General features: G+C 47.6%; 2 protein-coding genes across 2 annotated transcripts in view; both read right to left on the bottom strand.

Annotated features, from left to right (window-relative positions):
* LOC131093416 (zinc finger protein OZF-like) overlaps nt 1-26,739 on the bottom strand; it is a 71,916-nt gene that overhangs the window by 22,607 nt on the left and 22,570 nt on the right. The window lies entirely within an intron of this gene.
* Nucleotides 777-25,968, bottom strand: LOC131093404 (atypical kinase COQ8B, mitochondrial-like). The gene is made up of 13 exons (XM_058040560.1): nt 25,841-25,968; nt 23,136-23,202; nt 22,423-22,500; nt 21,806-21,904; nt 20,338-20,423; nt 18,670-18,810; nt 17,943-18,024; nt 14,392-14,485; nt 7,783-7,924; nt 5,203-5,310; nt 3,989-4,054; nt 2,970-3,056; nt 777-1,411 (listed from the first exon to the last, which is right to left on the bottom strand). The coding sequence occupies exons 2-13, from the start codon at nt 23,140-23,142 to the stop codon at nt 1,097-1,099; spliced, it is 1,305 nt and encodes a 434-aa protein (XP_057896543.1). The 5' UTR covers nt 23,143-23,202; nt 25,841-25,968; the 3' UTR covers nt 777-1,096.

Below are 26,739 nucleotides of genomic sequence, written 5' to 3'. Positions count from 1 at the left end.
TCCCTCAGCTGTGACTTGGTTCCCATGCTGTCCTGCCTGAGGCTTGCTGGATGTGCTGGCACAGAGAGCTTGGGCCCTTGATGAAAACGACCACAATTGAGCTCATTGTGATTTACTGGGCTCAGAGTAAAAGGGATCATATTCATGTTTGATCTAGAAAATGCTTCTTCCCTGTGAGGGTGGTGAAGTCCTGGCTGCACAGGTTGTTTAGAGAAACAGAGTAAATCAAGTTTCAGAATTCTTCCTTTCTGTCCCATTCCTGTTCCATAAGTCCAGGTTTGGTTTTCAGAGTGCCACCTTGTCAGCTGGTTGCCATTTGTGTCCTGCTTTCTCTCCTGCCTTCCTTGGTCTGCTCCTTTTCCCTTCCAAGGTCTCTCTTTACTGTGGCAGCTCCCAGCCAAAGACCCTCCCCTGATTTTATTTTTTCCTTCCCCATCCAGGTGCTCAAACAGCCCTGGATGAAGTTATGGAGGCTGGTAGTGAAATGTCTTTGTAAGATCTTGCTGCACTTGTGTCTTGGCCCCTTCAGACTTTGGCCTTGAAGGGCAGGAGCATCTTTTCCTTGCTGGCAGCTGGAATTGCAGCCCATGGCAGTGAGTGCCAGAGATGTCAGAGGGCGATTGCTGAGGCTGCCGGGGCGCTGCTCCTGCCGTGCCTGCCAGGGGAGCTGTGCAGGGCAGGGTCAGGCTGCAGCACCTGGCTGGGCTCCCTGAGCAGACAGCAAAGGCGGCTTTGCTGCACATTCTGCAGCTGGAAGCAGAGGGAAGAAGGGCAGGGAGTCCCTGACAGAATCCTGGAATGCTTGTGGCTGGAAGGAACCTGCCCATGGGTCCATCCAGGCTTAAGGCGCCATGAGGAAGAGGTGCCTCTGCCCCAGTGAAAGCACAAATGAGACCATAGGAGAACAAAACCAGATTGTTTTGTTCATGGATTCTATTGAACAAGAAATGGGAGCTCGGGAGATCGAAGTGCGAACGAGGTCTCGGAGAGACAGAGCTCAGGCGATGGTCAGTTGGAAGCAGGTGCTTTTTAAGGTCCGTTCCTGCATTCTGGGATTCTGGAAGACGCGACGCCACTTTTGGGTTGCAATCCCCCTTTAGTGCTCCTGGCGTTTCCCCGCTGGGTGTTGGGGCGCGCTGTCGGGGCGCCAGTAGGAGCTGTGGAGCTGCAGGAAGAGCTCCCGGCAGCGCACGCGCCCCCCGAGGTGGGCGCAGGCCATGAAGACGCCGCCCAGCTTGCGGTGCAGGGCGTAGCTGGGCTCGGGGGGCGGCCCCAGGCGGCCCCGCAGCATCTGGGGCAGCAGCCCCCGGACCCCCCGCGCCGTGCCCTGGGCCCCAAAATCGAACGGCTGGGAACCCCAAAAAGGCTCCCCCAGCAGCAGAACGGCCTGGAGGTGCAGGGACTCCATGGCCTGGGGAAGAAACAAAATTTGGGTCAGGAGGGACGGGAAAATTTGGGGGGAAGAGATAAAAAACTGGGGGGCAAACCCCCAAAATTTGGGGTGAGAGAGACCAAAATTGGGGTGAGGAAACCCTAAATTGGGGGATACCCCAAAATTAGGGTGAGGAACCCAAACATTTGGCATGAGGAACTCCAAAACTGGGAAACAAAACCCCAAAATTGGGGGGGGTGAGAGAGCCCAAGATTTGGGGTGAAAAGGAAACTTTGGGGTGAAAAGGAAACTTTGGGGGAAGGAACCCCAAAACTGGGGGGGTGCAAAACCCCAAAACTGGGACAAGAGAAATCCCAAAATTGGGGCAGGAGAGTCCAAAATCGGGAGGGCAAAACCCCAAAATTAGGAGGGTGAGGAAACCAAAAATTGGAGGGGGAGGACCCTCAAAATCAGAGGGGAAACCCCAAAATTAGGGTGTTGGGACTGTGAATGTTTGGGGGTGAAGAACCCCAAAACTGGGTGGGGAAACCCCAAATTTTGGGGTGACAGAGACCAAAATTGGGGCGGGGAACCCCTAAACTGGGGCAAACCCCAAAATTAGATAAGAGAAATCCTAAAATTGGGGTGAGAAAGCCCAAAATTGGAGTGGAAAACCCCAAAATTGGGGTGACAAGACCAAAACTGGGATGAGGAACCCCCAGACTGGGGAACCCCAAAATTCGGGGTGGAAGGGACTCAAACTGAGGTCAGAAAGAACCAAAAAATGAAAAGACCCCAAAACTGGGGGTGAGGAGAGAACCCCAAAATTAGGGAAGGAAAAAGCGCCAAAACTGGGGGTTTTTGATCCCAAAATTGGGGTGAAAGTGGCCTAAAATTGGGGTTTTGGCTGCAAAATTGGGCAAAACTGGCCTAAAAATTGGGTTTTTTTTGAAGTGGTCTCAAAAAAATTGGTGGTTTTTTTTGCCCCAAATTCAGGGGGTTTGCCCCAAAATTGGGAACAGAAGAAGCCCAAAACTGGGGTGAAAAGGGCCCCAAAATCAGTTTTTTTCCCCAAAATCGGGGTAAAAGTGGTCTCAAAATTGGGGGTTTTGCCCCAGAAATGGGGAAGGGAAAAGGCTCAAATTTGGGGGTTTTGACTCCAAAATTGGGGTGAAAGTGGCTTAAAAATTGGGGGGTTTGCCCCCAAATTAAGAGGGTTTTGCCCCAAAACTGTTTTTTTTGCCCCAAAATGGAGGAAGGAAAAAGGACCAAATTGGGAGAAATAGGTCCCAAAATTGGGGCTTTTCCCCCCAAATTTGGAAAGTATTGGCCCCAAAATTGGGGTGAAAGGGGCTCAAAAATTGAGGGGTTTTGCCCCAAAATTAGGGTGATAATTGAAGTTTTGGTCCCAAAATTGGGGGGGTTGGCCCCAATTTTTTTTTTTTTTTTTGTCCCAGAATTGGGGAAGTTAAAAGGCCTAAGATTTGAGATTCTTTGCCCCAAAATTTGGGAAACAAGAAGGCCCAAAATTGGAGGTTTTTTACCCAAAATTTGAGGGGGATTTGCCCCAAAATTTGGGATTTTTGCCCGTTCTCACCGGAGACTCGAAGCCCGTCAGGAATTTCAGCTCCCGGGATTTGCTCAGGATTTTCTCCTCGTCCCTGTCAGCCGCAGCCCGAATCACCTGAAACCCCAAAATTGTGATTTTTTACCCAAATTTCTGGGTTTTACATAATTTCCAGATTTTATTTCTGGGTTTTTTCCATCAAAATCCCCTCAAAATCCTCATAAAATCCCCCAAAATCCTCCAAAATCTCCCCAAATTCCCCATTTCCCTCCTTTTTTCCCCCCTTTTCCCAGTTTTTCTCCCATTATTTCCCCCTTTTCTCCATTTTGCGCCATTTTTTCCATTTTACCCATACTTTCCCCATTATTCACATTTTTCCATTTTTTCCCCAATTTTTAAAAAATTTTTACTGTTTTTCCTGTTTTATCCCATTTTTCCACTTTTTTCCATTTTTTTCCCATTTTCAAGATTTTTCTCCTGTTTTTTCCCAGATTTTTCTATTATTTTTTCCCATTTTCCCCCTTTCCCCCCCCATTTTTCTCCCATTTTATTCCCATTTTCCCCAATTTTTCTCAAATTTTGCCAATTTCTTCCCATCTCTCCCCATTTTATTCCATTTTCCTGTTTTCCCCCACTTTCCCCCATTTTCCCCTTTTTCCTGTTTTTTCCTATTCTTTTCCATTTCCCCTCTTTTTCTAATTTTTTCCCATTTTTCTCCCATTTTCCCCATTTTTTGCTTTCTTTCCCATTTCTTCCTGGGCTTTGCCCAATTTTTCCTCATTTTTTCCTGTTCTTTTCCAATTCTTCCCATTTTCCCTTAATTTTCCCCCATTTTTCCCATTTTTTTCATTTTTATTTTTTCCCATTTTCCCCAATTTTTAATTTTTATTTCTTTCCCATTTTCCCCCTTTCTTCCCCTTTTCCCCCAAGTTTTAAATTGTTTCCATTTTCCAGGGTTTTTTTCCCCATTTTCCCCAAATTTTCCCCCATTTTTTCTCTTTTTTTCTTATTTTTCCCATTTTTCCCTCTTTTTCCCAATTTTTCCCCACCTCGATGTAGAGATCGGTGAATTCCTTCTCGAAGCTCCGGCACGCCCCGAAATCCAACAGCGTCACCTGGGGACAAAAACTCCAAAAATCCAAATAAATCCCCAAAAATATCCCCAAAAATTCCCAAATTTGGGGCATGGGGAGGTGGTTGGGCTCTCCTAAAAAAATCCCCCAAAAATTTGTCCCAAATCCTAAAAAACAAAAAAAAATCCTGAAAAAAATTCCAAAAATGCCTAAAAATTTCCCCCCCCTCAAAGAAATCCTCAAAAAAATCCCCAAATATCCTCAAAAAATCCACCTGAAATCCCAAAAAGGTCCCCAAAAAATCCTCAAAAAAAAAAACAAAACTGAAAAATCCTGAAAAAATAAAAAAAAAATCCCCCAAAAATCCTGAAAAAAATCCTTAAAAAATCCAAAAAACCATTCTCAAAAAGTCCTTAAAAAATTCCTAAAAAAATCCCCCAAAAATATCCCAAAAATCCTGAAAAAATCCTCCCAAAATCCTCAAAAAATACAAAAAAATACTCAAAAAAACCCCCTCCAAAAATACTGAAAAATATCCCCAAAATCCTTGAAAAAATCCTCAAAAATATCCCAGAAAATTCTTTAAAAAAACCCGCAAAGTCACGAAAAAATCCTCAAGAAAATCCCCAAAAATCCTGGAAAAATTGTCAAAAAAAAAAAAAAATCCCCAAACAATCCCCCAAAAGTCCTGAAAAAAATAACAAAAAAAAAAAAAAATCCTGAAAAAAGTCTCCAAAAAATCCTGAAAAATTCTCAAGAAATTCCAAAAAATTCCTGGAAAAATCAAAAAAATCCTGAAAAAATCCCCAAAAAATCCTCCAAAATCCCCAAAAAAGCCCTCAAAAAATCCCCAAAATTCTTTTTAAAAATCCCCCAAAACCCTGAAGGAAAATCCTGAAAAAATAAAAAAATGCTCCAAAAATCCTCAAAAAATCCTAAAAAATCCTAAAAAATCACCAAAAAAAAAAAAAAAAAAAAAAAAAAAAAAAAAAAAAAGTCCTCAAAAACTCCTGGGGAAAAATATCCCCAAAAATCCTGAAAAATTCCCCCCACAATCCTGGACAAAAATCCCTAAAAATCCCCTTGAAATCCCATTTAATTCCCCTAAAATCCCCTAAAACCTCCCCAAATCCCCCTAAAATTCCACAAATTTCCCGAAATTGGCCAAAATTCTGATTTTTTTTGCTCACTTTGTGCCGCTCAGGGTCGTAGAGGAAATTGGCCCAGTTGGGGTCGGTTTGCATGAAGCGGAACTGGAAAAGCTCCTGGAGGCAGAGGCGGAGCAGCTCCGTGCAGATCTGGGCGGGAAAGAGTTAAATTCGGGGGGGGAAAGGGTTAAAGCTGGGGAGCAGGGGCATTAAAAGCCCAAAAAAACTGAAAAAAATCCCCAAACTATGAAAATTCTGTTTAAAAAAACACGAAAAAATGCAGTAGAAATGCCACAAAATCCCCCAAAATGTCTCAAAAGTTCCTATAAAACCTTCACAAAAATCCGCCCCCAAAATCCCTCATAATAAAAAAAATCCCCAAAAATTCCCATAAAACTTCCACAAAATCCCCCCAGACAAACCCCCAAATCCCTCCCAAAACTTCCCTAAAAATTCCCAATCTCCCCAAATCCCAAATCCCCCCCAAAATCCCCAAATTCTCCACATTCCCACCCAAAAACCCCTAAAAATCCCCATAAAAATGCCCCCCAAAATCCCCCAAAATGTCTCCAATTACCTCCAAATTCTCCCAATTCCCCAAAAATCCCAAATTCCCAAAAATGTCCCTAACAAACCCAAAATCCCCCCTAAAATCCCCAAAATTTCCCAATCCCCCCAATAATTCCCCCAGAAAATCCCAGATCCCCACAAATCCCCTAAAATCCCCCAAACCCCCAAAATCCCTCCAAAATCCCCTGAAAAAAATCCCAAAATCCCCCTAAACACCCCAATACCCCTAAAAACCCCCCAAAATCCCCCAACACCCCCAAAAATTCCCCCAAAATCCACTCCCAAAATTCTCCCCAAAAAACCCCAAAATCCCCAAAAATCCCTCCAAAAATCCTCAAATCCCCCCAAAATCACCCAAGCCCCCCCAAATTCCCCCTAACCCCCCCAAATTACCTCCCCAAAACACCCAAAAATCCCCCTAAAGAAACCCAATTCTCCCCAAAATCCTCAACCCCGCCAAATCATCCCAAAAATTCCCCCAAAAATCCCAAAGAATTCCTCCAAAATCCCCCAACCCCTCCCCCCAACAAATACCCCCGAAATACCAAAAATCGCCCCAAAATCCCCCTAAAAAAATCCCCCTAAAAAATCCCCCCAAAATTTCCCCAAATCCCTCTAAAAATCCCAAATTCTCCCCCTACCTCCCCCAATTTTCGCTGCCCCTCCGCCCGGTCCCGCCGCTCCTGGGGGAGGCTCCAGCACCGCCCCAAGACCCCAAAATCCCCCCCAAAATTCCCCCAAATCCCCTCTAAAAATCCCCCCAAGTCCTCCCCAATCCCCAAAATTCACTTCCAAATCCCCTGCAAAATCCCCAAAATCCCCTCAAAGTCCCCCAAATATTCCCCCAAAAAACCCAAATACTTCCCAAAATCCCCCAAAAAATCCCCAACCCCGCCCAAAAATTCCTCAAAACGCACAAATCCCCCCAAAAGTCTCCAAAAATCCCCCTAAATATCCCAAAATCTCCCTCCAAAATACGGAAAATCCCAAACCCCCCCAAAATCCCCAAATCCCCCCAATTTTGGTGCCCCTCGTCCCCACCTGCTCTCTGCTCTCCTGGGGGAGCTCCGGCACCACCCAAAGACCCCAAAATTCCCCCAAATCTCCCCAACCCCCCCCTAAAATCACCCCCAAAAATCCCTCCAAATTCCCCCTAAATCCACATCCAAAATCTCCTAAAAATCGCCCCCTAAAAATCCCCAAATTCTCCCAAATCCCCAAACCCCACACAAATCTCCCCAAAAGTCCCCCAAAGAACCCAAATCCCCTCAGCCCCCCAAAAACTCCCAATAAACTCCCTTAAAAAAACCCCAAAATCCCCCCAAAATCCACAGAATCCCCCCAACCCCGTCCAAACCCCCAAAACCCCCCTAAAAATCCAAAATCCCCCCCGCAAATTCCAAAAATCGCCCCAAAATCCACAAAATCCCCCCAACCCCGTCCAAACGCCCAAACACCCCCTAAAAATCCAAGATCCCCCTCCCGCGAATACCAAAAATCCACCCAAAATCCCCCCAACCCCGCCCAAACCCCCCAAAAATCCCCCTAAAAATCCAAGATCCCCCCCCCGCGAATACCAAAAATCGCCCCAAAATTCCCCCAACCCCCTCCAAACTCCCCCTAAAAATCCCCCTAAAAATCCAAAATCCCCCCCGCAAATACCAAAAATCGCCCCAAAATCCACAAAATCCCCTCAACCCCGCCCAAACACCCAAAGCCCCCCAAAAATCCCCCTAAAAATCCAAAATCCCCTCCGCAAATACCAAAAATCGCCCCAAAATCCACAAAATCCCCCCAACCCCGCCCAAACCCCCAAAACCCCCCTAAAAATCCAAGCCCCCCTAAAAATCCAAGATCCCCCCCCCCCCGCGAATACCAAAAATCGCCCCAAAATCCCCCCAAAAAAATCACAAAAAATCCCTCCAAAACCCCCTAAAACCCACCCGATATCCCGCCAAAACCCCCCACAGAACCCCAAAGTGCCCCAAAACCCCCAAAAATCCCCGAAACCCCCGGAATGCCCCGAGGCCGCGCGGCCGGCGCCGCCCCCACCTGGTCGCGCCGCTCCTGAGGGAGGTCCCGGCAGCGCTCCAGGGCCGCGCCCCGCCCCCACTCGGTGCAGAGCACGCGGCGCGCGCTGAGCGCGGGAACCACGGCGGGCACGCGGAAAAACCGATCGGAGCCCAGCAGGGACCTGGGAAACCCCAAAATGCCGGAAAATGCCGGAAAATGCCGGAAAATGCCGGAAAAATCCCATCGAATCCGGCCGAAACCCCGAGAAAATCCACCCAGAAATGGCCCCAAAGTGCAAAAATCCCTCCCAGAAAAAACTCAGGAGAGACCTGCGACAATCCCAAAATCCCCAAAATCCCGAAACGTTCCGAGTGAAAACCCCAAAAATCTCGAAAAAAATTACATAAAATTCGGCCGAAACCCCGAGAAAATCCACCCAGAAATGGCCCCAAAGTGCAAAAATCCCTCCCAGGAAAAGGGGTCGGAACTCAGGAAGGACTTGGGAACATGCCGAAATCCCAAAAAATCCCGAAAATTCCAAGTGAAAATCCCCCAAATCCCATAAAACTGGTAACAAACAAACAAAAAACACCCCCCCCCCAAAAAAAAAAACAAACACCAAAAAATCCACCCAGAAATGGCCCAAAAGTGCAAAAACCCCTCCCAGGAAAAGGGGTCAGAACCGAGCAGGGACCTGGAACAATCCCAAAAACCCCAAAATCTCTGAAAATTCCAAGTGAAAAATACAAAAATCTCGAAAAAATTCCACCAAATCCGGCCAAAACCCCGAGAAAATCCCTCCCAGAAAAAGGGGTCGGAACTCAGGAGGGACCTGGGAACATCCCGAAATCCCAAAAAATACCAAAAATTTCAAGTGAAAATCCCCAAAATCCCATGAAACTGGCAAAAAAACCAAAAAAAACCAACCTCAAACCAAACAAAAAAACCAAAACCCAACCAAAAAATCCACCCAGAAATGGCCCAAAAGTGCAAAAATCCCTCCCAGGAAAAGGGGTCGGAACTCAGGAAGGACCTGGGAACATGCCGAAATCCCAAAAATTCCCGAAAATTTCAAGTGAAAATCCCCAAAATCCCATGAAACTGGCAAAAAAAAAAACAAACAAACCAAAAAACTGGCAAAAAAACCATAAAACCAAAAACCAAAAAAACAAACAACCCCCCCCCCCAAAAAAACCAAAAAAAAAAAAACCAAACCCCACCCCCCCCCAAAAAAACCCAACCAAAAAATCCACTCAGAAATGGCCCAAAAGTGCAAAAATCCCTCCCAGGAAAAGGGGTCGGAACTCAGGAAGGACTTGGGAACATCCCGAAATCCCAAAAAATCCCAAAAATTTCAAGTGAAAATCCCCCAAATCCCATAAAACTGGTAAAAAACAAACAAACAAACAAACAACACCAAAAAAAAACCCCAAAACCAACAAACCAACCACCAAAAAACCCACCCAGAAATGGCCCAAAAGTGCAAAAATCCCTCCCAGGAAAAGGGGTCGGAGCTCAGGAGAGACCTGCGACAATCCCAAAATCCCGAAACGTTCCGAGTGAAAACCCCAAAAATCTTGAAAAAAATTACATAAAATTCGGCCGAAACACAGAGAAAACCCACCCAGAAATGGCCCCAAAGTGCAAAAATCCCTCCCAGAAAAACCTCAGGAGAGACCTGCGACAATCCCAAAATCCCCAAAATCCCGAAACATTCCGAGTGAAAACCCCAAAACTCTCAAAAAAATTACATCGAATCCGGCCGAAACCCCGAGAAAACCCACCCAGAAACGGCCCAAAAGTGCAAAAATCCCTCCCAGGAAAAGGGGTCAGAACTCAGGAAGGACCTGGGAACATGCCGAAATCCCAAAAATTCCCGAAAATTTCAAGTGAAAATCCCCAAAATCCCATGAAACTGGCAAAAAAAAAAAAAAAAAAAAAACCACAAAAACCCAAAAAACTGGCAAAAAACCCATAAAACCAAAAACCAAAAAAACAAACAACCCCCCCCCCCCAAAAAAACCAAAAAACCAAAAAAAAAAAAAACAAACCCCACCCCCCCCCAAAAAAACCCAACCAAAAAATCCACTCAGAAATGGCCCAAAAGTGCAAAAATCCCTCCCAGGAAAAGGGGTCGGAACTCAGGAAGGACTTGGGAACATCCCGAAATCCCAAAAATTTCAAGTGAAAATCCCCCAAATCCCATAAAACTGGTAAAAAACAAACAAACAAACAAACAAAACAAACAACACCAAAAAAAACCCCAAAACCAACAAACCAACCACCAAAAAACCCACCCAGAAATGGCCCAAAAGTGCAAAAATCCCTCCCAGGAAAAAGGGGTCGGAGCTCAGGAGGGACCTGGGAACATGCCAAAATCCCAAAAAAATCCCGAAAATTTCAAGTGAAAATCCCCCCAAATACCATGAAACTGGCAAAAAAACCCAAAAAAACCAAAAAAACCCACAAAAAACCAAAAAACTGGCAAAAAACCCATAAAACCAAAAACCAAAAAAACAAACAAAACCCCCCCCACAAAAAAAAAAAAACCAAACAAACAAAACAACAAAACAAAAAAAACCCCAAAAAACCCACCCCAACCAAAAAATCCACTCAGAAATGGCCCAAAAGTGCAAAAATCCCTCCCAGAAAAAGGGGTCAGAGCTCAGGAGAGACCTGCGACAATCCCAAAATCCCCAAAATCCCGAAGCATTCCGAGTGAAAACCCCAAAAATCTCGAAAAAATTACATAAAATTCGGCCGAAACCCCGAGAAAATCCACCCAGAAATGGCCCAAAAGTGCAAAAACCCCTCCCAGGAAAAGGGGTCAGAACCGAGCAGGGACCTGGAACAATCCCCAAAACCCCAAAATCTCTGAAAATTCCAAGTGAAAAATACAAAAATCTCGAAAAAATTCCACCAAATCCAGCCAAAACCCCGAGAAAATCCCTCCCAGAAAAAGGGGTCAGAACTCAGGAGGGACCTGGGAACATCCCGAAATCCCAAAAAATACTGAAAATTTCAAGTGAAAATCCCCAAAATCCCATGAAACTGGCAAAAAAAAAAAAAAAAAAACAAAAAAAAACCCAAAAAAACCCCCAAACCAAACAAAAAAACCAAAACCCAACCAAAAAATCCACCCAGAAATGGCCCAAAAGTGCAAAAATCCCTCCCAGAAAAAGGGGTCGGAACCAAGAGCAGGGACCTGGAACAATCCCCAAACCCCCAAAATCCTGAAAGATCCCACAAAATTCCACCAAAACCCCCCAAAAAATCCACCCAGAAACTGCGAAAATTGCCCCAAAAGCCCTCCCAGAAGAAGGGCTTGGAACAGAGCAGGGATCGGGGAGCACCCCAAAAATCCCAAACCCCCAAAAAAATCTGAAACACAAATCCCAAAAACTCCCAAACCCCCAAAATCCAAAAAAAACTCCCAAAAAAATCAACCCAGAAATGGCCCAAGACCTCAAAAAGTGCAAAAATTGCCCAAAAAATCCAACTTGGAAAAAGGGGTCAGAACTCAGGAGTGACCTGGAAAAACTCAAAAATCCAAAATCCCAAGTGCAAATCCAAAAAAATCTGGGAAAAAACCCCCCAAAAATCCATGAAAACCCCAAAAAATCCATCCAGAAATGGCCCAAAAGTGCAAAAATCGCCCCAAAAACCCCAGCTGGAAAAGCCCAGGAGGGAGCTGGGAACACAAAAATCCAAAAAATCCCAAATCACAAAAATCCCCCAAAAATTCCATAAAAGCAGATGAAAACCCCAAAAATCCACCCAGAAATGGCCCAAAACCTCCAAAAGTGAAAAAATCGCTCCAAAAATCCAACTTGGAAAAAGGGGTCGGAATTCAGCAAGGATCTGCAAAATCCCAAAAATTCCAAAATCCCAAAAAATTCCAAGTGAAAATCCAAAAAATCCAGGAAAAATCCACCCAGGAATGGCCCAAAACTTCAAAAAGTGCAGAAATTGCAAAAATCCCAAAAAAATCCCGCCCAGAAAAAGGGGTCGGAACTCAGGAGAGACCTGGGGACATCCTGAAATCCAAAAAATCCCAAAAATCCCAAGCAAAAATCCTTCCCCCGCAAAAAAAAATGGTGAAAATCCCCCAAAAAATCCACCCAGAAATGGCCCAAAAGTGTAAAAAATCACCCCAACCCCCCCTCCCCCAGAGAAAAAGGGGCTGGAACTCAGGAGAGACCTGGAAAATCCCAAAAATCCCAAATCATCCCAAAAATTCCGAGTGAAAATCCCAAAAAATCCGTGAAAAAAACCCCCAAAATTCAAGAAAATCCCCCAAAGATCCACCCAGAAATGACCCCAAAAGTGCAGAAATCGTCCCAAAAATCCAACTTGGCAAAAGGGGTTGGAATTCAGGAGGGATCAGGAAAATCCCAAAAATCCCAAATCCCAAAAAATCTTGAAAATTCCAAGCGAAAATCCCAAAAAATCCACCAGAAAGGGCCCAAAAATGGCAAAAATTGCTCCAAAAACCCCACCCAAAAAGAGGGGTCAGAACTTAGGAAGGACTTGGGAACATCCAAAAAACCCAAATCCAAAAAATCCCAAACCCAAATACCAAAAATCACCAAAACTTCCATTAAATTCCATGAAAACCCCCCAAAAATCCACCCAGAAATGTCCAAAGAATCGCAAAACTCGCCCCAAAAACCCCACCGAGAAAAAGGGGTCAGAGCCCAGCAGGGATCAGGAACATCCCAAAATCCCAAATCCCAAAAATTCCAAGGAAAAATGAAAAAAATCCATAAATCTGCAAAAAACCAAAAAACCAAAAAAAAATCCACCCAGAAACTGCAGAATTCATCCCAAAAACCCTCCCAGAAAAAGGGGTCAGAACTCAGAAGGGACCTGAGAACATCCCAAAAATCCCAAATCCCAAATAAACCCCAAGAAAATTCCCTAAACCTGCCCCAAAATCCCATCAAATGCCCTAAAACTGTCTTAAAAGTGCCCAAAATCCCCTAAAACTCCCTTAAAACTCCCCTAAAATTGCCCTGAAATCCCTTCTAAAATCCCCTAAAACGGCCCCAAAATCTGACCCCAAATCCCCTAAAATCCACCAAAACACGCCCCACAACTGCTCCAAAATCCCCTCTAAAATTCCTCTAAATCTCCTAAATCTGCCCCTAAAATGCCCCAAAATCCCCTAAAATCATCCCAAAATCCCCTCCAAAATCCCCCAGATCCCCCAAAATTCCCCTAAAATTTGCCTGAAAACCCCCTAAAATTCCCCCCAAAAACCCTAAAACTGCCCCAAAAAAACCCCAAAACTCACCCCAGAAATTCCCAAAAAGTCCCCAAAACCCCAACATTCCCCTAAAATCCCCAAATCCCCCCAGATTTCCCCGCAGCCCCGGAATTTCCGGGCGCTCTGGGCCTCCCTCGCACAGCAGCGCCTGAAACCCCCGAAATCCCCGAACCTGCCCCAAAAGTGTCCTAAAACTGCCCCTAAATCCCCCCAAATTCCCATAAAACTGCCATGCAATCCCCTACAAATTCCCCCAAAACTGCCCTAAAAATGCCTTCAACCTGCCCCTAAATCCCTTAAACCTGCCCCAAAATGCCCCATAAAATTCCCCCAAATGCCCCCAAAGTCCCCTAAAACTGCCCCAAATCCCCCCCTAAAAATCCCTCAAAATTCCCAAAAATGCCCCAAAGTCCCTCCCCTAAACCTGACCCCAAATCCCGAAAATCCCTAAAATCCTCCTAAAATCCCCCAAAACTGCCCCATAATTCCCTCTAAAACCCCTAAAACTCTCCCCAAAAACCCCCAAAGAATCCCAAAAATCCCAAAAACCCCAAAAGCCCCAAATTTGCCCCAAGTGAGCGGAATTTCCGTGTGCTCTGGGCCTCCCTCGCGCAGCCGCGCTCGAGCTCCAGCCCCCGCTGCAGCGTCTGAAATCCCCCAAATGCCCCAAAACCGCCCCAAATCCCTCTGAAATCCCCCAAAACTGCGCTGAAAGTGCCCCAAAATGCCCTAAAACCGCCCTGAAATGCCCCTAAAAATCTCCTAAAGGTGCCCCTAAAATCCCCCAAAATCTCCCCAAAACTCCCCCAAATCCCCAAAAATTGCTCCTAAGTTTGCCCCTAAAAGCCCCCCAAAATCCCCAAAAGTGCCCTAAAATGCCCTAAAACTGTTTTAAAACTGCCCCAAAATCACCCCAAAATCCCCTCAACCTGCCCCTAAATTTCCTAAATCCCCCCCAAAACTGCCCCAAAACTGCCCCTAAGATCCCCTCTAAAAACCCCAAAATCCCTCTAAAACTCCCCTAAAACTGCCCTAAAATCCCCCAAAACCTGCTCTAAAACTGCCCTGAAATGCCCTAAAACTGCCCCAAAATCTCCTAAAATCCCCCCAAATCCCCTAAAGCTGCCCCAAAATCCCCTCAAAATCCCCCAAACCCCCCCAAATCCCGTAAAGCTGCCCCAAAAATCCCCCCTAAAATTCCCCAAAATTCCCCTAAAGCTGCCTTAAAATCCCCTCAAAAATCCTCTTAAAATCCCCTCAAAAAGCCCCAAAATCCCCCGTAACTCCCTCTAAAATCGCCCCAAAACCCAAAAAAAGATCCCCAAAACCCCAAAAAGCCCCAAAAAGCCCCAAAAAGCCCCGAAGTTGCCCAAACCCACCGGAACTTTTGGGTGCTCTGGGCCTCCCTCTCGTAGTCGCACTCGAGCTCCAGCTCCCGCTGCAGCGCCCGCAGCGCCGGCGCCGCAAACAGGCCTGGGGACAGCGGGATTGGGGGAAATAATGGGGATTTTGGGAAAATAAATAATGGGATTGGGGGGAAAATAAATAATGGGATTTTGGGGGAAATAACGGGGATTTTGGGAAATAAATAATGGGAATTTGGGGAAATAGATAATGGGGATTTGGGGAAATAACAGGGATTTTGGGAAAAATAATGGGATTGGGGGAATAAATAATGGGATTTGGGGGAAATAAATAATGGGGATTTGGGGGAAATAATGGGATTGGGGAATAAATAATGGGATTGGGGGAAATAAATAATGGGATTTTGGGGAAGAATAATGGGAATTTGGGGGAAGTAATGGGAATTTGGGGAAAATAACAGGATTTTGGGGGAATAATGGGGATTTTGGGGAAAATAAATAATTGGAATTTGGGGAAAATAAATAATTGGAATTTGGGGAAAATAATGGGATTTTGGGGAAATAAATAATGGGAATTTGGGGGAATAATGGAAATTTGGGGAAATAAATAATGGGCATTTGTGGAAAATAAATAATGCGATTTTGGGGAATGGAAATCATGGGATTTTGGAGAAATAAATAATGGGCATTTGGGGAAAAAATAATGGGATTGGGGTAAATAAATAATGGGATTTTGGGGTAAATAAATAATGGGATTTTGGGGAAAATAAATAATGGGATTTGGGGGAATAATGGGAATTTGGGGGAATAAATAATGGGGATTTGGGGGAATAATGGGATTTTGGGGGATACAAATAATGGGATTTTGGGAAAAATAATGGGATTTTGGGGAAAATAAATAATGGAAATTTGGGGCAATAATGGGATTTTGGGGAAAACAATGGGATTGGGGGAAATAAATAATGGGATTTTGGGGGAAATAATGGGATTTTGGGGGATACAAATAATGGGATTTTGGGGGATACAAATAATGGGATTTTGGGGAAATAATGGGATTTTGGAGAAAATAATGGGATTTTGGGGGATACAAATAATGGGATTTTGGGGAAAATAAATAATGGGGATTTGAGGGAAATAATGGGAATTTTGGGTAAATAATGGGATTTTGGGGGAATAATGGGAATTTGGGAAAAATAATGGGAATTTGGGAAAATAATGGGAATTTGGGGGAATAATGGGAATTTGGGGGATACAAATAATGGGATTTTGAGGAAATAAATAATGGGATTTTGGGGGAAATAAATAATGGGAATTTGGGGAAATAATGGGATTTTGGGGGATACAAATAATGGGATTTTGGGGAAATAAATAATGGGATTTGGGGAAATAAATAATGGGGATTTGGGAAAATAATGGGAATTTGGGGAAAATAATGGGATTTTGAGGAAATAAATAATGGGATTGGGGGAAATAAATAATGGGGTTTTGGGGGAAAATAGTGGGATTTTGGGGGAAATAAATAATGGGATTTTGGGGGATGTAAATAATGGGATTTCAGGAAACAAACAATATGATTTTGGGGAAAAATAATGGGAATTTGGGAAAATATAGTGGGAATTTGGGGGATAAATAATGGGATTTTGGGAAAAATAATGGAAATTTTGGGGAATAAAATAATGGGATTTGGGGGAAATAATGGCATTCTGAGGGATAATTAATGGGATTTTGGGGAAATAAATAATGGGATTTTTGGAAAAATAATGGGATTTTGGGGGAAAAGGGGGAATTTGGGGAAATAAATAATGGGATTTTGGGAAAATATAGTCGGAATTTAGGGGGGAAAATAAGAATTTTGAGGGGAAATAGTGCCCAATAAATAATGGGATTTCTGGGGGGATGTAAATAATGGGAATATTGGGGAAATAATGGGAATTTTGGAATAAATAATGGGGTTTTTAGAAAATATAGTGGGAATTTGGGGGAAAATAAAAGGAATTTTGTGAATGAAATAATGGGATTTTGGGGGACAAATAATGGGAATTTTGGGAAAAACAGTGTAATTTTGGGGAATTAAATAATGGGATTTGGGGGAAATAATGGGACTCTGAGGGATAATTAATGGGATTTTGAGGAAAATAAATAATGGGGTTTTGGGGGGAAAATAGTGGGGATTTTGGAATAAATAATGGGAATTTGGGGTTTGGGGAATTAAATAATGGGAATTTGGGGGGAAATAAAGGGATTTGGGGGAATTAAATAATGGGATTGGGGTAAATAGTGGGAATTTGGGGAAAAAAAAAGGGAATTTGAGGGGGAAATGGGGATTTGGGGGAAATAAATAATAGCATTTTTGGGAATTAAATAATGGGATTTTGGGGGAAAAATAACAGGAATTTGGGAAAATATAGAATGGGATTTGTGGAAATTAAATAATGGAATTTGCGGAAAAATAAGGAGAATTTGGGAGAAATAATGGGAATCTGGGGAAAATAGAAGGATTTGGGGGGAAACAATGGGGGTTTGGGAATTAAATAAGGGGATGTTGGAGAGAAAGGTGGGGATTTGGAGGGGGAAAATAAAGGGAAATTGGGAATTAAATAAGGGAATTTTGGGGAAAAATAATGGGGTTTTGGGGGAACTAAATAATGGGGTTTTGGGAATAAAAAAGGAGGATTTTGGGGAAAATAAATAAAGGGATTCGGTGAATCAAATAATGGGATTTTGGGAATAAATAGTGGGATTTGGGGGGAAAAATAATGGGATTTTGGGGAAATAATGGGAATTTGGGAGAAAAAGGGGAATTTGGGAAAATAATGGGAGTTTGGGCATAAATAATGGGATTTGGGGGAGAAAGTGGGGATTTTTGGGGTAATTTCGGGATGATTTCAGGTGATTTGAGGGAATTTGGGTTGATTTTGGGGGGATTTCAAGCTAATTTTGGGGTGACTTGGGTTCATTTTAGGTGATTTGGGGGTGATTCTGAGTGTTTAAGGTTATTTGGGGTTAATTTTGGGTGATTTGGAGTGATTTTAGGGTGAATTTGGGGTGATTTTCAGGTGAAATTGGATTGATTTGGGGGTATTTTGGGTGATTTTAGGTGGTTTTAGGCTAAGTTTGAGGTGATTTTAGGGTGAATTGGGGTTGATTTTGGGGTGATTTCAGGTGATTTCAGGTAAATATTGGTGGGTTTGGGGTGATTTTTGGTGATTTTGGGTGATTTTAGGGTGAAATTGGACTGATGTGGGGATATTTTGGGGTATTTAGGTGATTTTAGGTGATTTTTAGTGTTTCAGGTAATTTTGGGGTGATTTCAGGTGATTTTGAGGTAATTTTGGGTGGGTTTGAGGTTGATTTGGGGATATTGTGGCGATTTTATGCAATTTTGGATGTTTTAGGTGGTTTGGGGCTAATTTTAGGGTGGTTTGAGGTAATTTGGGGCGATTTTAGGTGATTTTGGGCTAATTTTGTGGGGGTTTGGGTGATTTTGGGGTGCTTTGGGTGATTTTGGGGTGTTTTTTGGGGTGCTTTTGGGGTGTTTTGGGGTGTTTTTGGGGTGTATTTGGCACCTTTTGGCAGCCCTGGCGTGAGGCTCAGCAGGGTCAGGAGATTTTCGACGTCGCTGCCGATGCTGCGGGCGACGCCCGGGTACTGCAGGGACACCAACACGGAAACTCCTGCCCAAATCCCGCCCAAATTCCCCAAATTCCAACCCCCGAGTCCATATTCCAGCTTCAATTCCCAAAATTGCAGCCCAAATCCATCAATTTGGGCCTGAAATCCAGCCCAAATTCCCAAATTCTTGCCCGAATTCCCACTCAAATTCCCAAAATTCCAGCCCAAATTCCCAGACTCCCACCAAAACTCCCACCCCCAATTCCCAAAATTCTTTCCCAAATTCCAGCCCTAATTCCCCAAATTCCCGACCCAGACTCCCACATTCCCACCTAAATCCCCAAAATTCCAGCCCAAATTCCTATCCCAGAACCCAAATTCCAGCCCAAATTCCCAAATTCCAGCCTCAGTTCCTGCCCAAATGCCCAAAATTCGCGTTCCAATTTCCCAGATTCCCACCCAAAAAAATTCCCTAAAAATCCCAAAATTTCCCCCAAAATTTTAAAGCCCCCAAAATTCCCCAAAAATCAAAGAAAAAAAAAATCCTCAAAATGCAAAGAACATTCCCCAAAAATTCCCACAAAACCCCCCAAAATTTCCAAAACATCCCCCCCAAATCCAGCAAAATTCCAAAAAAATCCCCAAAATCCCCAAAATTCCCATTTTTTCCCCGTTTCCCACCTGCACCTTGATGGCCACGGGGGTCCCGCAGCGCAGCCGCCCCCGGTGCACCTGGCCCAGGGAGGCGGCGGCCACCGGAACCTCCTGGAACTCCTGGAGCTGCTCCCGCCAGCCCCGGCCCAGCTCAGCGTCCAGGACAGCCTGGGGAGAGAACTCCCAAAAATTCCAAAGAATTCCCCAAAAAAAATCCCAAAAAAATCCGGATAAAAATGCCCAAAATATGGCAAAACAGCCCAAAAATCCCATAAAAATCCTATAAAAATCCCATTAAAACCCCCTAAAAACCCCAAATCCCGGGAATTCCATGTCCAGGATGGACATAGGGGGAAAAATTCCCAAAAATCCCCAAAATTCCACCAAAACTTCCCCCAAAATTTCCAAAACTCTGGGTGAAAATATGGCCAAAATCCTATGAAAATCCTATAAAATCCCAAATCCTGGAATTCCTGGAGCTGCTCCCGACCCAGCTCCGTGTCCAGGATCAGGGGATCCCAAAAAAACCTGGATAAAAACAGCAAAAATATGGGAAAATACCCCAAAATCCTATAAAAACCCCATAAAAACCATATTAAAATGTCATATAAAAACCCCATAAAAATTCCAAAAATTCCTTAAAATCCTACAAAAATCTCCCCATAATCCTGTAAAAACCCCAAAAGCCCCCAGTCTCGGTTTCAGGGTTTTTGGGATTTTTGGGGTTTTGGTTTTTTTGGTTTTTTGGGTTTGCGGTTTTTTGGGGTTTTAGGATTTTTCTGGTTTTTGGGGTTTGGGATTTGGGTTTTTGGGGTTTTGGGATTTTTGGGTTTATGGTTTTTAAGTTTTGGGGGTTTTAGGGTTTTTGTGGGGTTTGGGGATTTTGGGAATTTTGGATTTTGGGATTTTAGGATTTTGGGATTTTTGAGATTTGGGGTTTTTAGGGTTTGGGATTTTGGGCTGATTTAGGATTTGTGGCATTTGGGGTTTTTGAGGTTTTGGGGATTTAGGGTTTTGGGGTGTTTGGGATTTGGGGTGTTTGAGTCTGGGATTTTTGGTGTTTGGGGTTTGGGTGTTTGGGATTTAGGATTTTGGGTTGTTTTGGGATTTTAGGATTTTGGGGTTTGGGATTTGGGGAATTAGGGGTTTTTGGGATTTGGGATTTTGGGGTTTGGAGTTTTGGGTTTGGGATTTCTTGGATTTGGGATTTCTTGGATTTGGGATTTGGAATTTCTTGGATTTGGGATTTGGGGTTTTGGAGGTTTTGGGGTTTGGGGGTTTTTGGAATTTGGGATTTTGGGAATTTGGCGTGTTTGCGATTCGCGATTTGGGATTTGGGGAATTAGGGGTTTTTGGGATTTGGGATTTTGGGGTTTGGAGTTTTGGGTTTGGGATTTCTTGGATTTGGGATTTCTTGGATTTGGGATTTGGGGTTTTGGGATTTGGAATTTCTTGGATTTGGGATTTGGGGTTTTGGAGGTTTTGGGGTTTGGGGGTTTTTGGAATTTGGGATTTTGGGAATTTGGCGTGTTTGCGATTCGCGATTTGGGATTATGAGCGTTTGGGGGTGTTTGGGATTTTGGGGTTTGGGATTTTGGGCTGTTTTGGGATTTGGAGGTTTTGGGTTTGGGGGATTTTGGGGTTTGGGGGATTTTGGGGTTTGGGATTTTTGGGCTTTGGGGCTGTGTCACTCACCCGGCTCTGCCAGCCCGGCATGGGCTCCGCGCTCTGCCTGAGCCGCGCCAGCAGCGGCTGCAGCTGCGGGGGCAGCACCTCCGCGTCTGGGGTGAGAGGGGATTTGGGGCGGTTTGGGGGGGGTTTATGGGATTGGGGGGGAAAAGGGGATGGGAGACCCCAAATCCCACCCCAAACCACCCCAAATCCCACCCTAAATCCCACTCTGCAGCTGTGGGGGCAGCACCTCCGAGTCTGGGGGATTTAGGGGATTTTATGGGGGTTTATGGGATTTTAGGGGGGATTTTGGGATATTTAAGGGATGGGAAACCCCAAATCCCACCCCAAATCCAACCCTGCAGCTGTGGGGGCAGCAGCTCCCAGTCTGAGGGATTTAGGGGATTTCTATAGGGTTTTAGAGGGTTTTATGGGATTTTGTGTGGATTTTGGGGCATTTAGGGGTGTTCATGGGATGAGAGACCCCCAATCCCACCCTGCAGCTGCGGGCGCAGCAGCTCCGAGTTTGAGGGATTTAGGGGATTTTATGGAGTTTTAGGGGGTTTCATGGGGTTTTAGGGGATTTTATAAGATTTTAGGGGATCTCACGGGATTTTAGGGGGGATTTTGGGATATTTAAGGGATGGGAGACCCCAAATCCCACCCTGCAGCTGCAGGACCAGGAGACCCAAATCTGTGGGGTTTAGGGGGGGATTTTTGGGGTTTTGGGATGTTTTTTTAAGGTTTTTGGGGTATATTTGGTGTATTTTCATGGGGTATTTTGGGAGTAATTCTGTTTGTATTTGGGTATTTTTGGGGAGGTTTTGGGGTATTTTAGGGGAATTTGGGGGGCATTTTTGAGGTATTTTGGGGGTGTTTGGGGGTATCTTTTGGGGTATTTTGGGAGTAATTTTCTTTGTATTTTAGGGTTATTTTGGGACATTTTTGGGGTATTTTTGGGGTATTTTAGGGGTGTTTGGGGGTAATTTTCTTGTATTTATAAGGGTATTTTTTAAAATTTTTGGGGTGGGTTTGGGGTATTTTGGGAGGGTTTTTTGGGTATTTTTGAGGGAATTTAGAGGTATTTTTGGGGTAATTTTTTTTGTACTTTGGGGGTATTTTTGGAGTATTTTTTGTATTTTTTGTGGTGGTTTTTTGGGTACTTTTGAGGTATTTTTAGGCTCTCACCTGCCATGCTGAGCAGCTGGCCCACCCTGAGGGGTTTTGGGGTATTTTTGGGGATATTTTTGGGGTATTTTGGGGGCATCTTATGCAGGCATTTTTCTGCATTTTGGGGGGTATTTTTGTGGGTTTTTTTTCATATTTTGGGGGTAGTTTGGGGGTATTTTAGGGTATTTTAGGGTCTCACCTGCCATGCTGAGCAGCTGCCCCACCTTGAGGGGTTTTAGGGGTGTTTTTGGGGTATTTTTGGGGTGTTTTTGGGGTATTTTAGGGGCGTTTTGGGGTATTTTGGGGTGCTTTGGGGTCTCACCTGCCATGCTGAGCAGCTGCCCCACCTTGAGCGCCGCCCCCCGGGCCCGGCTGAGCGCGGCCACCAAACGCTCAGCGCTGCCCTCGGACAGGGCGGGACCTGCGGGACAGAGACCCCAAAATGGGGAGGGGACCCCAAAATGGGGATCCCGAAATTGGGGCGGGAATCACAAAAATGGGGAGGGGGGAACACAAAATTTGGGATAGGGACCCCAGAACTGGGGTTGGGGACCCCTGAACAGGGGAGGAGACCCCGAATTGGGGTGGGGATCCACAAATTGGGGTGAGGGACCCCCAAATTGGGATGGGGACCCCCAAAATGGGTATGGGGATCCCAGAACTGGGGTGGGGACCCCCAAAACTGGGGAGGGGGATGCCCAAAAATGGGGATGGGGAACCTGAAATTGGGGATGGGGACCCCCAAAATGGGGAGGGGGACCTCCGAAATGGGGCTGGGGGAAATTTGGGATGGGTGAGACCCCAATTGGGTCTGGGGGATTTGGGGAAGATTTGTGGGGGGATTTGGGGGGCATCAGACCCCAATTGGGTCTGGGGTCTCAGGGGGGATCTGGGGATCAGCCCCAGTTGGGTCTGGGGTCTCTTGGCTCTCTCACTCACCCTGGGGCCGTTCCTGCCCCCGCAGCCGCGTCCGGGCAGCCTTGGCCAAAGCCCCCAGACCCAATTCCAGAGCCAGACCTGAGGGGGACTCCAAACACTGAGAGACCCCAAAAACGGGAACCCCCAAAAGCCCCCAGAGCCAGACCTGGGGACACCAATGGGGGACCCCCAAATCCCAGTGACCCCCAGTCCATCCCAGTCCCCCAACTGCCCATTCCCAGTCCCTTCCTTCCCTCCCAGTGCTCCCAGTTCCCACATTCCCCATTCCCAGTCCCTCCCAGTTCTCCAATTTCCCACTCCCAATGCTCCCACTCCCTCCCAGTGCTCCCAGTTCCCATTCCCAGTTCCCCCTAATCCCTCCCAGTCCCCTCCCAGTTTCTCCCAGTCCATCCCAGTTCTCCAGTTTCCCATTCCCAGTCCATCCCAGTCCATCCCAGTTCCCTCCCACTTCCCTAATTCCCCATTCCCAGTCCCACCCAGTGCTCCCAGTTCCCCAATTTCCCTTTCCCAGTCCCCTCCCATTCCCTCCTCATCCCCTCCCAGTCCATCCCAGTCCATCCCAGTCCCTCCCAGTCCCTCCCAGTCCATCCCAGTGCTCCCAGTCCCTCCCAGTATATCCCAGTCCATCCCAGTCCCTCCCAGTGCTCCCAGTCCATCCCAGTCCCTCCCAGTGCTCCCAGTCCATCCCAGTATATCCCAGTCCATCCCAGTACCGGCCATGCTCGCAGCCCGCCTCACTCTCCCCACGGGCACCGGGCGCCCCCGGCCCCGCACGGCGACCTTTGGGGGGGGCACAGAGTGAGAGACCCCCCAAAATACCGGCACCCCAAAATCTGGGACCCCAAAAAGAGCCGGGACACCCCAAAACCGGGGAAATCCCAAATACCGAGATCCCAAAATTGGGGAGACCCAAAATACCGACACCCCAAAATCGGGGATACCCCAAATACTGACACCCCAAAATTTGGGACCCCAAAATCCGGGATCCCCGCCAAAAAAAGGGGACCGGGACCCCCCCAAATTGGGACCCCCCTAAAATCCGGGGCACCCTAAAATCCGGGACCCCCCAAAATCTGGGATCCCCAAAATCGGGGGCACCCAAATCCGGGACCCTCCAAATCAGGAACACCCCAAAATCGGGGACCCCCCAGGTCTGGAACATCCCAAAATTCGGGAACCCAAAAATCTGGGAATCCCAAAAATCTGAGGACACTCCAAAATCGGGGACCCCAAAATCGGGGACCCCCCAAAATTTGGGACACCTCAAAATCCGGGATCCCCAAATCTGGGGCATCCCAAAATCTGGGACCCCCAAATCTGGGAAACCCCAAAATCGGGGACACCCCAAAATCCGGGACCCCCCAAATACCAAGACCCCAAAATCAGGGACCTCAAATCCAGGACCCCCCAAAATCTCGAAGCTCCAAAATCCAGGACATCCCCAAATCGGGGACACCCCAAAATCGGGGGACCCCCGAAGCTGGGGCACCCCAAATCAGGAACCCCACATCCCGAACACTCCAAATCCGGGACAGCCCCCCAAAATCCGGGACCCCAAAATCTGGAACCCCCAAATCCAAGGCCCCCGAACAAAGCCCCGCGCCCCCTCTCCAATTACCAGGGCTCTGCCAAAACAGAACCAGGACCCCCCACAAATACCGGGACCACCCCCCAGATTCTGCTACCCCCCCCCCCCAATAAAAGGGCCTGGACCCCCCAGCATATCAGGACCCTTCCCCAGAATAGTGGGAACCCCCCAAATACCGAGACCCCCCCTAAAAGAGCTGGGACCCCCCCAAATACTGGGACTCCCTCCAAAAAAGGGCCCGGACCCTCCACCCCCATAAATACCGGGACCCCCCCAAATACCGGGACCCTCCCAAGTACAGATCCAGGGCCCCCCAAAATACTGGGACCAGCCCCCCAAAAAAGGGGCAGGAGCCCCCCAAAATATCGGGACCCCCCAAAATATCGGGACCAGCCCCCAAATTCCGGGACTCCCTCTCAAAAAAAGGGCGGGGAACCCCCCAAAACGATCAGCCCCTCCCCCAAATCCGAGACCCCCCCCCAAATGCCAAGAACCTCCCAGAAAGGGCCGAGACCCTCCCAAAAATTGTCGGGAACCCCCCCAGATACAGGGAACCCCCAAAACAGGAGCCGGGACCCCTCCCCAAACACCCGAACCCCCTCCCCGCAAAAAGGGGCCGGGACCCCCCAAATACCGGGACCATCCCCCAAATTCTGGCACCCCCCCAAAAAAGGGCCAGGATCCCTCAGATACCGGGAGCCCCCTCCCCAAAGATGTCCGGGAACGCCCTCCCCAAAATACTGGGGACACCCCCAAAACAAAGGACAGGGACCCCTCAAAATTTCGGGACCCCCCAAAAGAGCCAGAACTCCCCCCAAAAAAAGGCCCAAGACCCCCCCAAAAGAAGGGCCAGGACCCCCCCCAATTAATGGCACCATTCCCGAAATTCCGGGACCCCTCCCCAAATAAAGATGAGGGACCGCTCCAAATTCCGGGACTCCCCAAAAAGGGGTCGGGATCTCCCCCCCAAATACTGGGACCCCCCCCAAAATGGCCGGGACCCCCCAAAACAACGGCTGAGACCCCTCCCAAATACCCGGACCCCACAAGGAAAGGGTCGGAACTGCCCGAAATGCCCAGAATCTCCCAAAAGGGGCCGGGACCCCCCGGGACCCCCCCAAAACCAGGGTCGGGACCCCCCAAATACCAGGACCCCCCAAAATAATGGCCGGGACGCCCCCCAAATCCAGGACCCCCCAAAATAATGGCCGGGACAGCCCCAAAAGAGCGGGGACCTCCCCAAAATCCTGGGACCCCCCTAATACCGCGACCCCCCCCCCCAAAAAAAGGGGCCGAGACACCCCCAAATGAGCCGGGACCCCCTCTAAATACCGGGACCACCCCCCAAATTCCGAGACCCCCCCAAAAAGGGGCCCCCCAAAATACCGGGACCCTCCTCAAAAAAGTCGGGACCCCCCCCCAAATCCCGGGACCCTCAAATGCCGGGAGCCCCGAAAAAAAGAGCCAGGACCCCCTCTAAATACCGGGACCACCCCCCAAATTCCGGGACCCACCAAAAAGGGCCGGGACCCCCCCGAAATACAGCCAGGACCCCCCAAATACCGCGACCCCCCCAAAAAAGCGGCCGGGACCCCCCAAAATCCCAGGACTTCCCCCGCCCCCCAAAGTCTCGGGACCCCTCCCCAAAAAAGGGCGGGACTCCCCCAAAACCCTGAGAGCCCCCAAAATCCCAGGATCCCTCCCCAAAAGGAGACAGGACCCCCAAAAAGGGCCGGGAACCCCCCAAAATCCCAGGACTGCCCCAAAAAGATCAGGAACCCCCCCCAAATCCCAGGACCCCCCTAAAAAGGAGCCCCCCAAGTCACTGACCTGATTTTGGGGGGGGTCTCGGCTGGTTTTGGGGGTGTCCCTGTTGATTTTGGGGGTGTCCCCGTTTTTGGGGGTGTCCCCGTTTTTGGGGGGGTCAGGGCCGAGCCCCCCCAGGGCCCCCCCCGGGCGGTGAAAGGCCCGAGGGGACCCCCGGGACAGGAGGAGCATTGGGGGGGGCACCGCGAATTGGGGGGGAAACGGGAATTGGGGGGCAAAGGGGGGAAATTTGGGGGTTCAGGGGCAAAATCGGGGGCGCTCAGGGAATTCGGGGAGCAAAGGAAATTTGGGGGGCACAGGGGACTGGGGGTTCGGGGGATCACGAGGGGACTCAGGGAATTGAGGGGCGGCTCCGGGACTTGGGGGGCCAAGGGGAATTTGGGGGGATCGCGGGGGATTTTGGGGCTCTCGGGTTGACTTCCGGGGGGCTCAGGAGGGTTCAGGGGGCGATTTTTGGGGTTATTTTGGGGGGGGGTCTCGGGGTGGGTTAGGGAGGGTCTCGGGGTGGGATTTTGGGGCGTTTGGGGGGATTTTGGGGGTTCCCGGGGTTGGTTAGAGGGGTCTCGGGGTGGGTTTGGGGGGATTTTGGGGGAATCCCGGGGCGGGTCAGGGGGGGCCAGGAGGAGGTTTTGGGGATATTTTGGGGCGGTTTCGGGGGATTTTGGGGCTCCGGGGGTCCCCGCTCGGCTCCGTTCCCGCGCTCCCCGCGTGCCCTTGCGCCGCTTCCGGGTCCGAAGGCCCCGCCCCCAGCACCGCCCCTTCCCGGCCGCAGCCAATCAGAGCCGGGCAGCTTGCGAAGGCCACGCCCACTGGCGAGGCAGCGCCCCCTGGTGGATCCCGGGAAAAGCGACGGGACCCCTCCCCAAAACGGGGGGTGGAGCCCCCCCAAAACACCAAAACTG

The sequence above is a fragment of the Melospiza georgiana genome, chromosome 25, assembly GCF_028018845.1.
Source record: "Melospiza georgiana isolate bMelGeo1 chromosome 25, bMelGeo1.pri, whole genome shotgun sequence".
NCBI lineage: Eukaryota > Metazoa > Chordata > Aves > Passeriformes > Passerellidae > Melospiza > Melospiza georgiana.
This window is presented reverse-complemented; position numbering and strand designations above follow the sequence as displayed.

Bases quoted from the DNA above. Each gene is read 5' to 3' on its own strand.
- LOC131093404 (XM_058040560.1), bottom strand. The intron at 18,025-18,669 runs GTGGGAAACGGG...GTGTCCCTGCAG, and splicing joins CCGTGGCCATCAAGGTGCAG to TACCCGGGCGTCGCCCGCAG. The intron at 14,486-17,942 runs GTGCCAAATACA...CGCTGTCCCCAG, and splicing joins CACGCCAGGGCTGCCAAAAG to GCCTGTTTGCGGCGCCGGCG.